The sequence below is a fragment of the Haliaeetus albicilla genome, chromosome 22, assembly GCF_947461875.1.
Source record: "Haliaeetus albicilla chromosome 22, bHalAlb1.1, whole genome shotgun sequence".
Classification (NCBI taxonomy): Eukaryota; Metazoa; Chordata; class Aves; order Accipitriformes; family Accipitridae; genus Haliaeetus; species Haliaeetus albicilla.
In genome coordinates, this window is record NC_091504.1 from 17,312,370 (window position 1) to 17,324,487 (window position 12,118).

Below are 12,118 nucleotides of genomic sequence, written 5' to 3' on the forward strand. Positions count from 1 at the left end.
AACTGCCCACTTCAGTGTCACTAGACTGGAGGACCGAGGAAGCAGTAACACTGCATTCTCAAACCTCCTAGAGCTACTAAAACATTGTCAAGTCGATTTGATGAATCCTCTTTCATGCCGGGCTAATATTCCATGGCTCAGTTCCATGGCAGAGGGCAAAATTGATTTGATAAAACCTAAATACCGTCTGGAGCTGCGTCAGTCCTGCAGAGGCTGTCACTGGCGGTCAGGCAGGTAGGCTGTCTGGTTTCCCCGGATGACTGCCTTGCAAAGTGCTGGCTGTCTGGCTCCAGGGTTGCTCGGCTATCAGGCTCCCAGTCTTCCCAGAGTGCTGGGCTGCTGTTCTGCCTGGCCCCCAGTCATCCCAGAGCGCTGGGCTGCTGTCCCGCCTGGCTCCCCGCTCCCCGTCTCACCAGATCAGTGGCAGCCTGCCTACCTAGCGGGCTAATTGCCCTCACTTCCAGCTCCCCATGGCCTCGGCTGCCTTAGCTGACTGCGAAGCCAGCCAGGAGGCTGTGGGGCTCCGGCGTGAGGTCCCCGCGGCAGCCGGCACGGGGAGACAGGCTTCTCACACCCCACCTGGCAGGCATGGGCAATGTTTGCATGCCAAGCAAAACCTTTTTGAACATCAGTCCCGGCAGAGAAAAACGGTTTTGCTTTCTCATCCTAGTAAGAGATGAGAATTATTTCCCTGTCATGTGCCAGACGACCAAGAGTTTGAGCGTCCCCATACTTCCCAAACATGACGAGGATAATTAACTAGTGGGACCACCCGCCAAAAGAAATAGTGGGTCCTCACTCAGCTAATCACATTAAGGCTGGAAGATAGGCTTTCTGGAGGGCACTTTGGTCAAACACAAGACGCTGGGCCTTTTGGTGGTTAAGGCGGCACATAAAAGAGAGCCAGTTGGCATTTTTACTCTGGAGAAGGTGGACATGAAGAACAGTTGACAAGCAAGATCAGCAACACTTTTAAGACAGAACTAGCACTGCAAGAGTGAGGGGATCTTAGTAGTTTCTCATCCTTCACATCACACTATACAAACAGTCCTTCATATATTGGGCACAAAGAATCCAACCTAAGTGTGCTGAATAACACCCGCCACTGTTTCATGTAACTTTTTGGGTTTTTTTAAGGGCTGCCGCTGGTGTCCATAACTGCATGAAGACAAAAAACCAGGATCCAATGGCAATCTAAATAACCAGTAGCGGCACAGGCTCTCCCAAAATGGTTGAACTTTCCCATGGAAGCTTTGGTTTTGGGTTTTTCTCTCTATGGAAGGTAAAGTATTCAGCTAATTACAGCTTTACAGCTCTGAAATGTGAAGCACACAGAAGAGGTTTTGTATGTGACAAAATTATGATAGATGATGAGGCTCCCACAATACTGTACATGCCATTTGTTTTGGTCTCCTCAGCTGAATTGTACCCAGGAAGCAAGGATCGTGTTCGATGTGGTATGTGGCTCCATTTTAGAAACTACTTGCCTGTTAATCCAGGCTAAATAATGAGTTAGGATACTGCTTGATTTTCTTTATCTTTGCCATCAGTATAAAGGCTAGGCAAAAGGCATTTATTTGAGCTCTTGAGTTTCTAATCAAATTCACCATGCCTTTTTAAGCAAAAAACAAAACAAACCAAAAAGACCCTCACATTCTTAATTTCCACTTGCAGACCCCCTTACATTGGCCAACTTTGTCTTCAACAGATGCTGGATGAATTTGATTCCCTCAGATGTGATGCGGAACATGTCAGACACTGCTTGGCTAAAGGCAGCTATTGGGAGTGGGTTTGGTCTGTGGTTCCAGGGCACATGTGTTTTTGTACATGCCATGCCACAGTTTGATCTAAGATCAATCTTAAATGTAAGAACACCATGCTCACAATGAACAGTTACTCATATTTCATGTTGTTTTCCAGGCAGGCCACAAAACTAAGCTGCTTAGGTTTATGGGATTAGCTGTTTTAAGATGGCATAACCACAAGGTGATTTTTCTTTGAAAAGGAATATAATACAGGAAGGATTTTGCAGCATGACTCTTGGGCACAGGATATTACCAGCTGCTTCCGATCAGTAGGAGTTACTGCTATTACTTAAAGCTCTCTTCTACTGTATTTCACTATTGAAATGATAAATGAGCTGAATTATATGTAAATTAATACTTTAATTACACTGCTGTGACCCTTAAGAAAGGCAAGTCAGTACTGGAAAACACTGAAGCTTTGAGATTGGCTTGTTCTTAAAAGAAATTATTTTCAAGCTTCTCAAGCCACTCTGAGTTTTAATCTAATAAAAAGGGAAGAGTGCTGCTCCCAAATGGCTCAAAGCACCTATGTGGAAAAGTGTACGTTCCTAACATGTGGGGGTTATGTGGGGATTTTAATCCCATTTCATTTCCTTTCTAAAATGGTAGTTGCTGCTTTGGTTTTCTTTTTTGTATACATGTCTTGGCCTTGCAAACACCCACCTGCAGTGTGCATGGGGTTTGACATCACTGCACAAAATGAAGTTTGATAGTAGAGGCTGCTTTACCCATGGTGTGGCTGGATTGAAGGCTGGTGAAAGAGAGGTCTTCCCCCTACTTTTATTTATTGCTACCTGTCCCTCTCTCTGAGCAAATTTTCACTGCAGGCAGAAGTGAGGTTAAAAACAAAAAAAGTAAGGCTTAGCTCTACCTGAGTGACTGTGAATCATCTATCTGCTGGTGTTACGGATGAGAAATAAAGCTGTGTCAGAAAATAAAGGCTAAGCCGAGATCTTTATTTTTCTAGCAAGGCACTCATGTCCTGTGTTCTGTCCTAGGTAAAGAAGGATATATAAATTTGCCAGTCCAAAACAACCTTTTAATACAGCATGACTAGCAGCTCGCCCGGAGGTCATGAAGACTTGGCTCTGCGCAACAGGCCCTTTGTCAGGACAGCTGAGGAAATTGCAGCATGTCTAAAGATTTGCGACAGTCCATTTTAGAAAGTGTGGGGCTAGATAAAAGACTGACACAAGAAAAATGTTCAAAAGAAACCTGTAATTTTAGGTGCCTCCATTTTGAGGTGTCTGACATTGTCCTAGAGTGAGATGTGGGCTTTACTGAAGTCCTCTGCAAAACTTACATTGCACCTCCAGGGCCAGGGTTTCATACCAAGGCATGGTACTTGTGCTTCAAGTGAGCATCAGGACAAATTAGGTACACCAGTGATTTACCACAGTCCACGTATCAGCTGATGTTTGGGGCACTGTAACACCTTTCCTGAATACTGACAGTGACAGCAATTATTTTGCTTTCCATGTAAGTGAGGTTACAATCAGGTCTTGTAATTTGTGCCCTAGTATGGATTAAAAAGGAATAGTTAGCAGCAAGCTTTTTCCCAAAACAATATTGTTTAACCCTTTTTCTTTAATTTGTCAGACCTTGTGCAGATATCCAGTGACCACTCTGTGCAGCGCCCCAGCTGCCTACCACGTGCTGGTACAGCGTGACCTCACCAGGTACCGCGCGTCTGTTAACAACTGGCTGTGCCGTGTCTGTTCAGGCTATTGCCTCGCTCTTTAACAGTCATTTCTATGGGTCCTCATAGCCACTTAAACTCTCAGAGGGGTGGAAGTTCTGTGTTGGAGGCAGGGGCTGTGAGGAGGCAGAGCCTTTTCCTTAGCATTGCAGAGAGAGGTGACGAAATCCACCCCTCAGGCGCCTCCAACCCGGAGCAAATTTTGCCCTGAGGCGTTACAGTCAATAGAGGCCAGTATTCATCCTTGAAGGCACATGTGTGGCTGCACTGCCATCACTGCTGTGCATCTTTGCAGCTCACCACTTTGGCAGCCCCTTTCCAGCCCCACTCCAGCTGGAGCTCTAGGCTTTCTCTCAACCCTAACCCTAACTCAAAGAGTGTCCGGTGTATCCTGAAGTCATGGGGTTGGACATATGGATGTCAGGGAAAGCAGAATTTGTCCCTTTCTGTCCTCTGATACTCAGCAATGTCTTCTGTCTATGAAGGTATGCAGTCAAGACACTGAAGCACTGTTTGACCAGAGGGGAACCACTCAACCTAGAAGTGATGGCACAGTGGAAAAGCTGAACAGGATGAACTATAAAGGCTACGGCCAAACCGAAATTGTACGTTCAGTTTTTTTGTAAAGGGTTACAACTCAGCTATCACTTAGGGGACTTAGATATCGCATTCCTCTTGGTAAATATGGAACTCAGCCATATATATTTGACTAAAAAGAAAAATGGCATTAGAATACATGGCAATTGCCTACAATAGGGTTTATTGTTTTGCTTAGAATTATGGCTTGTTTATGATACTGCTTCTAAGACTACTTAAGCTGTAATGTATCTTGAACTTTAGAGTTCGAGACTCTCAGTGAAGTTCACAAATGTTTTGGCTTGCACAGATGGAAGATTTAGATTTTATGCTAGCTCAACAGTAGGCATAGTACAAGAACAGGAATAGCCTCAGGAATGTCCATGAAAAATACCTGGGCTGCTTGTCTTTTCCAACAGGCAAAGATACGTGCAGATATGAAAGGCATGAAGGCAGCTCCTCCCTACGACATTCAGGTGCAGTGGTCCCCTAAGGAATGAAGGCAGCTCCTCCCTACGACATTCAGGTGCAGTGGTCCCCTTTTCTGTTTGCTGTTGATTTCACAGGAAGTAAAACACAAGAGAGTACAACATACTGTACAAGTTTCGGTACCATATAGTGGTATTCAGGGCAGGCTGATGTTTTTGGTTGAGCTGTTGGCTGATGGTTAGTTTTAGAACATGGCTCTCTTAAAATGGGAAGTTATAATCACCCATTTGCCTTTCCTACTGCAGATTATAGACGAAAATGATGGTGTTCTGCCTCCTGGGAAAGGAGGAGACATTGCTATCAAAATGGATGCCAAGCGGCCATTTACTTTTTTCACTCAGTGCCTGGCAAGCCAAAAGTGAATTTGCGGAAAGCCAGTTCATGCCTGCAGTGTGGTATGTATTTATACCAACAGGAGCAGGTGCAACGCTAAAGAGCTGTGCCTCTTCTTGACTTGACGGTGTTCCAACTTAGGAAATTTCCGTTCTCCCCCCCATTCTTCTGCAGACCTACTGTCTGATCTTCAGTTTTGTATCTGCCCTTGTGGTAAATTTGCCACTCTGGAAGAAGCAAGCACAAGCTCTTTGTCGTGGTTTAACCCCAGCCAGCAACTAAGCACCACGCAGCCGCTCACTCACTCCCCCCTCACCCAGTGGGATAGGGGAGAAAATCAGGAAAAGAAGTAAAACTCATGGGTTGAGATAAGAAGGGTTTAATAGAACAGAAAAGAAGAAACTAATGATGATAATGATAACACTAATAAAATGACAACAGTAATGATAAAAGGATTGGAATGTACAAATGATGCGCAGTGCAATTGCTCACCACCCACCGATCGACACCCAGTTAGTCCCCGAGGGGCGACTCCCCCCGCCCCCACTCCCCCCAGTTTATATACTGGGCATGATGTCACATGGTGTGGAATATCCCTTTGGCCAGTCTGGGTCAGCTGCCCTGGCTGTGTCCTGTGCTATCTTCTTGTGCCCCTCCAGCTTTCTCACTGGCTGGGCTTGAGAAGCTGAAAAATCCTTGACTTTAGACTAAACACTACTGAGCAACAACTGAAAACATCAGTGTTATCAACATTCTTCTCATACTGAACTCAAAACATAGCACTGTACCAGCTACTAGGAAGACAATTAACTCTATCCCAGCTGAAACCAGGACACTCTTACATTCAGAAACAAGCAATGAAAGATACTATGGGTAGTGTCCAAAGAAGAGGCAAAAGTCATCTCTAAGCTTAAGGCTTCTCAATATTTACAATATTTAATTGTTGCTTGTTCAACGGGATGATCCAGTGAAAACTGCTTTCACAGTCCGTGAGAACTTCTATATCACTGGAGACATAGGGAGCATGGATGAGGATGGAAATATATGGTTTATGGGGAGATCTGATGATGTCATCATCTCCTCTGAGTTTGTGTATTTCAGTTAAAATGCCAAGAAATGTCTAAAAAATAACTATACCTGTCACCTACTCAGCATTTAATTTCTCTCTTCTAGGTATTGTATCCATTTGAAATAGAGAGTGCCTTGTCATTGAGTCAGCTGTTGTCAGCAGCCCAAATCCCAACAGAGGGGAGGTAATCAGTGGCCACTCTCCTATTCATAAAATGCTTTGTGTGACAGACTCAAGTTCCACTGAATTCATAAGACTTAATGTAGCTATACAAACTTTTCCATCACTTTACCTGAGGGGAGCAGTAGTTTGTGTATCCTGTATTCCTTTTTTTTTTTTAATGAAAATATAATCCTTAGTTTCCTAAAGAACATGATGCTGAATGTGAGGGTGTCTCTGGTAAGAACTGATGTACACTTTGACGCACCGCCTGGAGAATTATATTCTTTACTTTAACAACATATGTTTACAGAAAAGGCCCTGGCACGTAAGAACTTTAAAACAGTCCTTTAAAGAACTCTTACAAATTTGGAAGCAGAATTTTAAACTTTGATCATGTATTACTTAGGACCTTTACTAATGTAAGGTAGAAACAGTCTTTTGTCCTAATTTTAGATTTGCTTACACAAAAGCAAATTTTGCTCTACTGCACAGGTGTAACACAGCAAGCTTGTATTGCAGGCAATACTCACTCATTCTCAATTAATTGCCTCATTTGTTAGGTTGCTCTAGCTTAATGAATGCTGTATTTTTTATTTTCCCTTTGTAGGTGGTAAAAGCTTTTGTGGTCTTGTCTCCTTCCTTTAAGTCACAAGATCCAAAGAAACTGGCCTGTGAATTGCTAGATTGTCAAGAAAGTCACTGATGGCTACATACAAGTACTCCAGAAAGGCAAGTAAACACTAGTGTATTAAAAAAAAAGAAAATCCCGAACACCTATTTTAACCATGGAGAGGCTAAAACCAGAAGATTAGACTCAGTTCAAACACAGTAACAAACAAAAAAAGCCCAAACATGTGCTGTGCAAGAAAAATGTCAAGTATTAATTTAAAGATTATTTTGGAAAATAGTAGATACAACACAATCTAAAAGCAAATTAGTTATTTCTCCAGTCTCCAAATTCTTAATTTAAATTAAGTAGGACGGAGACCTATGCTGTTCTGAAAGAAAGTTTATAAATGAAATTTGCTGATCTTACTTTTTTCCTCTTTTGAATCAGACTGAATTTGTCCAGCAGCTGCCAAAGACAATCGCCAGGAAAATCAGACAGAATGAACTGAGGAACAAGGAGTGGGGACAGATTTAGTTTTGATAAGCAATCTAAAAAAGCCTATCCCTATCAATTTCATTCATAATGGAGCTTTTCTGTTACAACTACAAGCACCAACATAGGATCATATTTCACCCATTAGGCAGTGATTGTGTAATAATGAACAAGGTTTAAAAACTCCAACTGTTTGGTTTTTAAATGCTTGTGTTCTTGCTTAAAAAAAAATCAAGCAAACACACATTCCAGCCACTAACACTTTTCAGAATTACAGTACAAGTAGAAGTGATTACCAGGTGAAGGAGCAGTGTGTTCATTTTAACTCAAAAGAGGCTTATTAATGAAGAAATCACGATAGTATATAATGAAGTTCCCAGAAATGGCCACAGATCTTGCATGCATCCAAATTAAGCTCGCTGCTTGTATGAATCTTGAAAGCCTCAAGGTTTAGGAATTACTGAACATTCAATGTTAACACATTAAGTGCAAATTATAAAAAATCAGAAGGAAAAGAATGTGGACATCTTTAAGACTGCAGCATAGGCAGCATCTAAATGTCAGACACAGGCTTGACAAATGGATGGTAGCTATTCAGCAGTTTCTTCTGAAGAACTGTAGGTCCTGTGGGCACACAGATGAGTGAGAGAAGGAAAACAAACCACAAACTATCCCTGAGTCTATCTTTGTCCTTAGTAAGATAAGCAAGTAGGCTGCCTTGAATCGTGATCACCGACATCAGCCACCAATAAACATTCACAGTTGGCCTTCGTTCTGGTCTCATATAGTTCTTTCCTATGTGTGACCTAGACATTGCTGGCTTCAATCCACACGCAAAAAGCTTTAAAAGTTACAGAAAACACCAATGGAGGTAAGAAAGCAGAGTTTTAATAAATGGGTGGTAAAAGTAATTTTAATTTTCCAACTTCTAAAACAATTTTGAGAGAAGAGGAAAATATAAATTAAACACTATTGAGAGACGTGACACATCCTTTTCATTAAACCACGACAAGTAACAAGTGGTGTTCTTCAAGATGAGTCTTTTCCCGTTAGCAACCCACAGAGTTTATGCTAGAACTGAAATACCAAAGCTAGACAGTTGTACAGGAAGCATCCTCAAAACTCTACTGGAAAGCAGGTTATAGCTGCACTGGTTTTGGTTGTTTTTTTTTAAAAGTCACTGGGATATCAAAAGAACTGCTGTTAACAGACAGACAATAGAAAGACTCACTAACATTACTTTCAATCTGAAACAAAATTAATACTGTAAAGCTAAAACTGTACCAAAAATTAAACTTAATTCCCCTTATCCAGTAGAGCATAATGGAGACCTTCTTTTATAAGAAGTTTCCAAGCAGTATTTAAATTCAAATTTTGAGATCTAAAAAACAAAAAATAAAAACAACAAAAAGACTTTATAAAACCACCAAAGGATTAAGTCTTTGGAAAGAGCAGCAAAAGGCTATTTGAAGGAAATTACTCAAAAGGATTCTGTTCAGTGACTACAGCATTTTCTATAAACCCATAACTGCTGTATACACAGCTAATGTAAACACACATGTAGTTTTTGCTAAAACCATCTGCAATGCCTGCACTGTACTTCTACTGTTCTAGAACAGTCAAATCTATTACTCTAAATCGTCTCATAGTATTCAAGTAATTTGATCATAGCAGTTCTTGCCATTCATTTTCAAGACTTAGCATATCCTTGTAGAGCAATGTGTGTGTGTATATATATAATCATCCATCATACAGGAGATGATCAGGTTTAGCTCATTCTGTTGTTCACACAGAAAAATGTATCTGAGTTCTGCAGTCACACAAGTTCTCATATCACTTCCTTAAAAACCCTCTGCAATCAACTGTCTTTTTTTTTCAGATATCTCACTTCTGTCAATACTTCCTGACAGAGCTGATTCTGCACTGCCTTTTGGATTCTGTAGCCATCAGATATAACAAAGCAGAGTCAGTATATGTCAGGATGGCCACATTTACATATGCATGCATAGACTCCTGCTTTTTGTACTTGGTAAAGGCAATGCAGAACAAAGCTGTAGAAGAATGACAGCAAGCTTCACCAGAAAGGTGAAGAACTCTTGAACACTCTTACATCTGCTGTAACGTCAGCTCCACCTGCAATGAGCATTAAAATTCTTACACGTGGATTTTAAAAACAAGATTTCAAAACAAAACCCACTCTCCTCTTTAAAACACCCTTTCAGAACTCTAGGGCAACTTTAATAGGTTTCGATTGTGTTTACCTTTCCCTTCTACCACATTTTCTACACTGTCAGTGCATTGTTCCCCTTGGGCTCAGCTCCTGTTTCACCTTGATTCTTGTTCTCTTGTTTTACTTCTTCTGAGCTCTTCTCCTCCTCGGTTTCTGGTTTTACTACCTTCGAGTTCTGTTCTTCTGTCAGACTTGATGGGTTTTGTAGTGTGTTGTCTTTGTTGCTCTTCACCACCTCTTGTAGATTGTATTTTCTGAACAGAACATAGTCTCTCACCACACTCAAGCAACAGACATTTTTTATTATTTCCACCACAATTGTGTATTGTGGGTTATTAAGATCAACTTTGTTTTCTGGATTGAGGCTGCCCACAATTCCTGTAAAACAAGATGTAGTTTAAAAGATGCTGGAAAAACTTCTTCAGAGCATAAGCATGCCCTATTGAAAGGACAGCGAGAAGGCAACATCCCCCTTAGTTGTAACGAATTACTCATTTTTGTAATTGCTTAAAATAGCAGAACAGAGCAGGACTCTTGGATTATACCACCAACAGGACTGAAGTAACTGAAAAACTATCCCACTGCAATTACCAAGAAACAAAGTACTCGAGTAAGGTGGAGCTATTTTATGGAAATAGTAACACATTATTTCAATACAGCATCCATAGAGAAAGCCTGATAGCAGTAATTTCAAACCACATATAACTGGCACTCCAAATTATATTCAACACTGTACTCTCTTCTGCTTGTTGTCTCTCAGGACATCAACACCAACAAGGAATATTGATGTCAAGCTTTTTTAAGTCTTCGAGAAGCTTTTGTAATTCAACACACAGATTTTAAGCAACAAATATGTACGCCCATTAAGACCACTTTCAATAATCTGACGTATGTTACACATGCAGTTGTGGGCTGCTTATATACTTGTTCTTAGTTTTGTGTGAAATCCATACATACCTGCCAATTCCTTAATTACTTCTTCCCTACTCATATGACTGTTATTACGAGCTTTGTAAACAATCTGAAAAGTACCCTTATTAGGGGCTTTAAACCAAGGCTCAAAAAACGTTTCTGTGTATTTTTTCATATCCTCCATAAAAGCCTTGCAGGTTCCAGAAATGGGTAGCATGCGCAGAATAACTCTTGTTTTCTTCTTTTTAGTGGCATGCATATCCTTTAGTATATGGTGCACCAGGTTCTCAGGTTCTACAAGAAAAACAGCTAGGTATAAGAAACAAACTGAAGGCGTTTTCCCATCTCTTCCCCCCCTCTAAATAATAAGCTGGGGAAACGCATGCTTGGCTGCACCGCTGTCAGCCTCCAATCCTTTTCTGTAAAGAGTTGTTTTACTATATCAGAATTGAATAATCAAAGATTATTTTGTCAAAGCAGATTCCTCTACCTTTAGCGACTGTGCTAATGACAAAATTCAGCGGCAACACCAAAGGGAATGGGAAACCCTGTATTTGTTTGGTATACACGAGTTTCTTGGAAGTCACACTCTGTGGCCTGTTACTAGCACCGTTTAGAGCAGTTTAACCCCACAGCATTACGCAGCATCAGTCGATATCCCACCTATGCCCTGGGTTCTGATGAAGACCACGTTGTTGGCACCACTCTCCACCGACTGGAACCGCCGCAGCTTCTGCTCCGTCGAGGCACGGATCTGGCCGACCTCCTTCTTCAGGGCAGCCTCAACGTCGTCCTCATCCTCCTCCCTCTCGCTTCCAGACAGCCGCTCCTCGTGATCTGAAAACTTCACACCAGGCCCGTCTCTCGTTTGGTGAGCACCGAGCGACGGCGCCCACAACTTAAAAACCGCCAGCAAGGCACCTCCGCGCCCAGGGGCCTGGAGGCGACGGGCACGGGCCTCTTCTCCAGCCCACCCGAGGGGCTGCGCTGGCGCTTGCTTACAGAAACCGGCACTTTCGTGTGTGTGGAGAACACGAGCGGGTTTTTTTAACATCCGGAAAGGCAGACGAGGCCTGGCGGCGCTGCCCTCCCCGCCCCGCCGGCGTTACCGCTGCCCCGGTCTGCGGGGAGGCAGGACCCGCGGGGGGCGGCCGACGCCGCGCTCCCCGGCCTCCGGGCCGCGCTCCCTCGCCTCAGGGGCCGCCTCCCGCCCAGCACCGAGCGAGCGACCGGCCGGCCGGGCCCGCCCGCACGCACCTGCTCGGGCCCGTAGAGCAGGTCCCCGTACTCGCCGAGGAGGCTGTAGGCCTCCCCCACGCACTTGCGCTCGTTCATGTTGCAGGTGATGAGGATGCCCCGCATGCCGGCCTCCAGCTGCCGCCCGCCGCCGCGGGGCCGCTTGGCCCGCCCCGCCGCCGCCGCGAAGTGCCCCTTGGGCCGCCGCTTCCGCGCCGCCGGCTCCGCCGCGGCCATCGGCTGCCACCCGCCGCCGCCGCCGCCGCGATGGCGTCACCGCCGCGCCCGCCCGCTCCCCCCTCAGCGCCCGCCCAGGGACAGCGCCGCCCCGCGGACCGGCGTGGAACAGCGGCGGCCGCCGCCTCGCAGCCCCGCCGCGGAGCGCTGAGGGGGGCGGCGGGCGCAGGACGGCGGCGCCTCCCGCCGGGGCCGGGCCCGGGCCCGGCGCCGGGGCCGGGGCCGAGGTGGCGGGGCCGGGGCCGGGCCCGGGGCCGAGGTGGCGGGG

At 44.3% G+C, this 12,118-nt stretch overlaps 2 protein-coding genes across 2 annotated transcripts; one reads left to right on the forward strand and one right to left on the reverse strand.

Annotated features, from left to right (window-relative positions):
* The first annotated feature begins 1,748 nt into the window (after window positions 1–1,748).
* Window positions 1,749–7,277, forward strand: LOC104316404 (acyl-coenzyme A synthetase ACSM4, mitochondrial-like). Its single transcript, XM_069809332.1, is given in 11 exon segments — window positions 1,749–1,865; window positions 3,405–3,464; window positions 3,990–4,109; window positions 4,500–4,556; window positions 4,815–4,915; window positions 5,860–5,992; window positions 6,076–6,103; window positions 6,106–6,155; window positions 6,741–6,818; window positions 6,821–6,862; window positions 7,191–7,277. Coding segments are annotated over 11 exon segments (873 nt in total).
* Window positions 7,278–8,101: 824 nt separating this feature from the next.
* On the reverse strand, window positions 8,102–11,886 carry THUMPD1 (THUMP domain containing 1). The gene is made up of 4 exons (XM_069810098.1): window positions 11,635–11,886; window positions 11,041–11,221; window positions 10,423–10,671; window positions 8,102–9,843 (listed from the first exon to the last, which is right to left on the reverse strand). Exons 1-4 carry the CDS (start codon window positions 11,848–11,850, stop codon window positions 9,518–9,520), a joined length of 972 nt encoding a protein of 323 aa, XP_069666199.1. The 5' UTR covers window positions 11,851–11,886; the 3' UTR covers window positions 8,102–9,517.
* Window positions 11,887–12,118: the final 232 nt, after the last annotated feature.

Excerpts from the sequence above, each read along its gene's own strand:
- THUMPD1 (XM_069810098.1), bottom strand. The coding sequence starts at position 11,850 with ATGGCCGCGGCGGAGCCGGCGGCGCGGAAGCGGCGGCCCAAGGGGCAC. Across the intron at positions 11,222-11,634 it reads TGCTCTACGGGCCCGAGCAG|TTTTCAGATCACGAGGAGCG; the intron begins GTGCGTGCGGGC and ends CCTGGTGTGAAG. Across the intron at positions 9,844-10,422 it reads AGTAATTAAGGAATTGGCAG|GAATTGTGGGCAGCCTCAAT; the intron begins GTATGTATGGAT and ends CTTGTTTTACAG.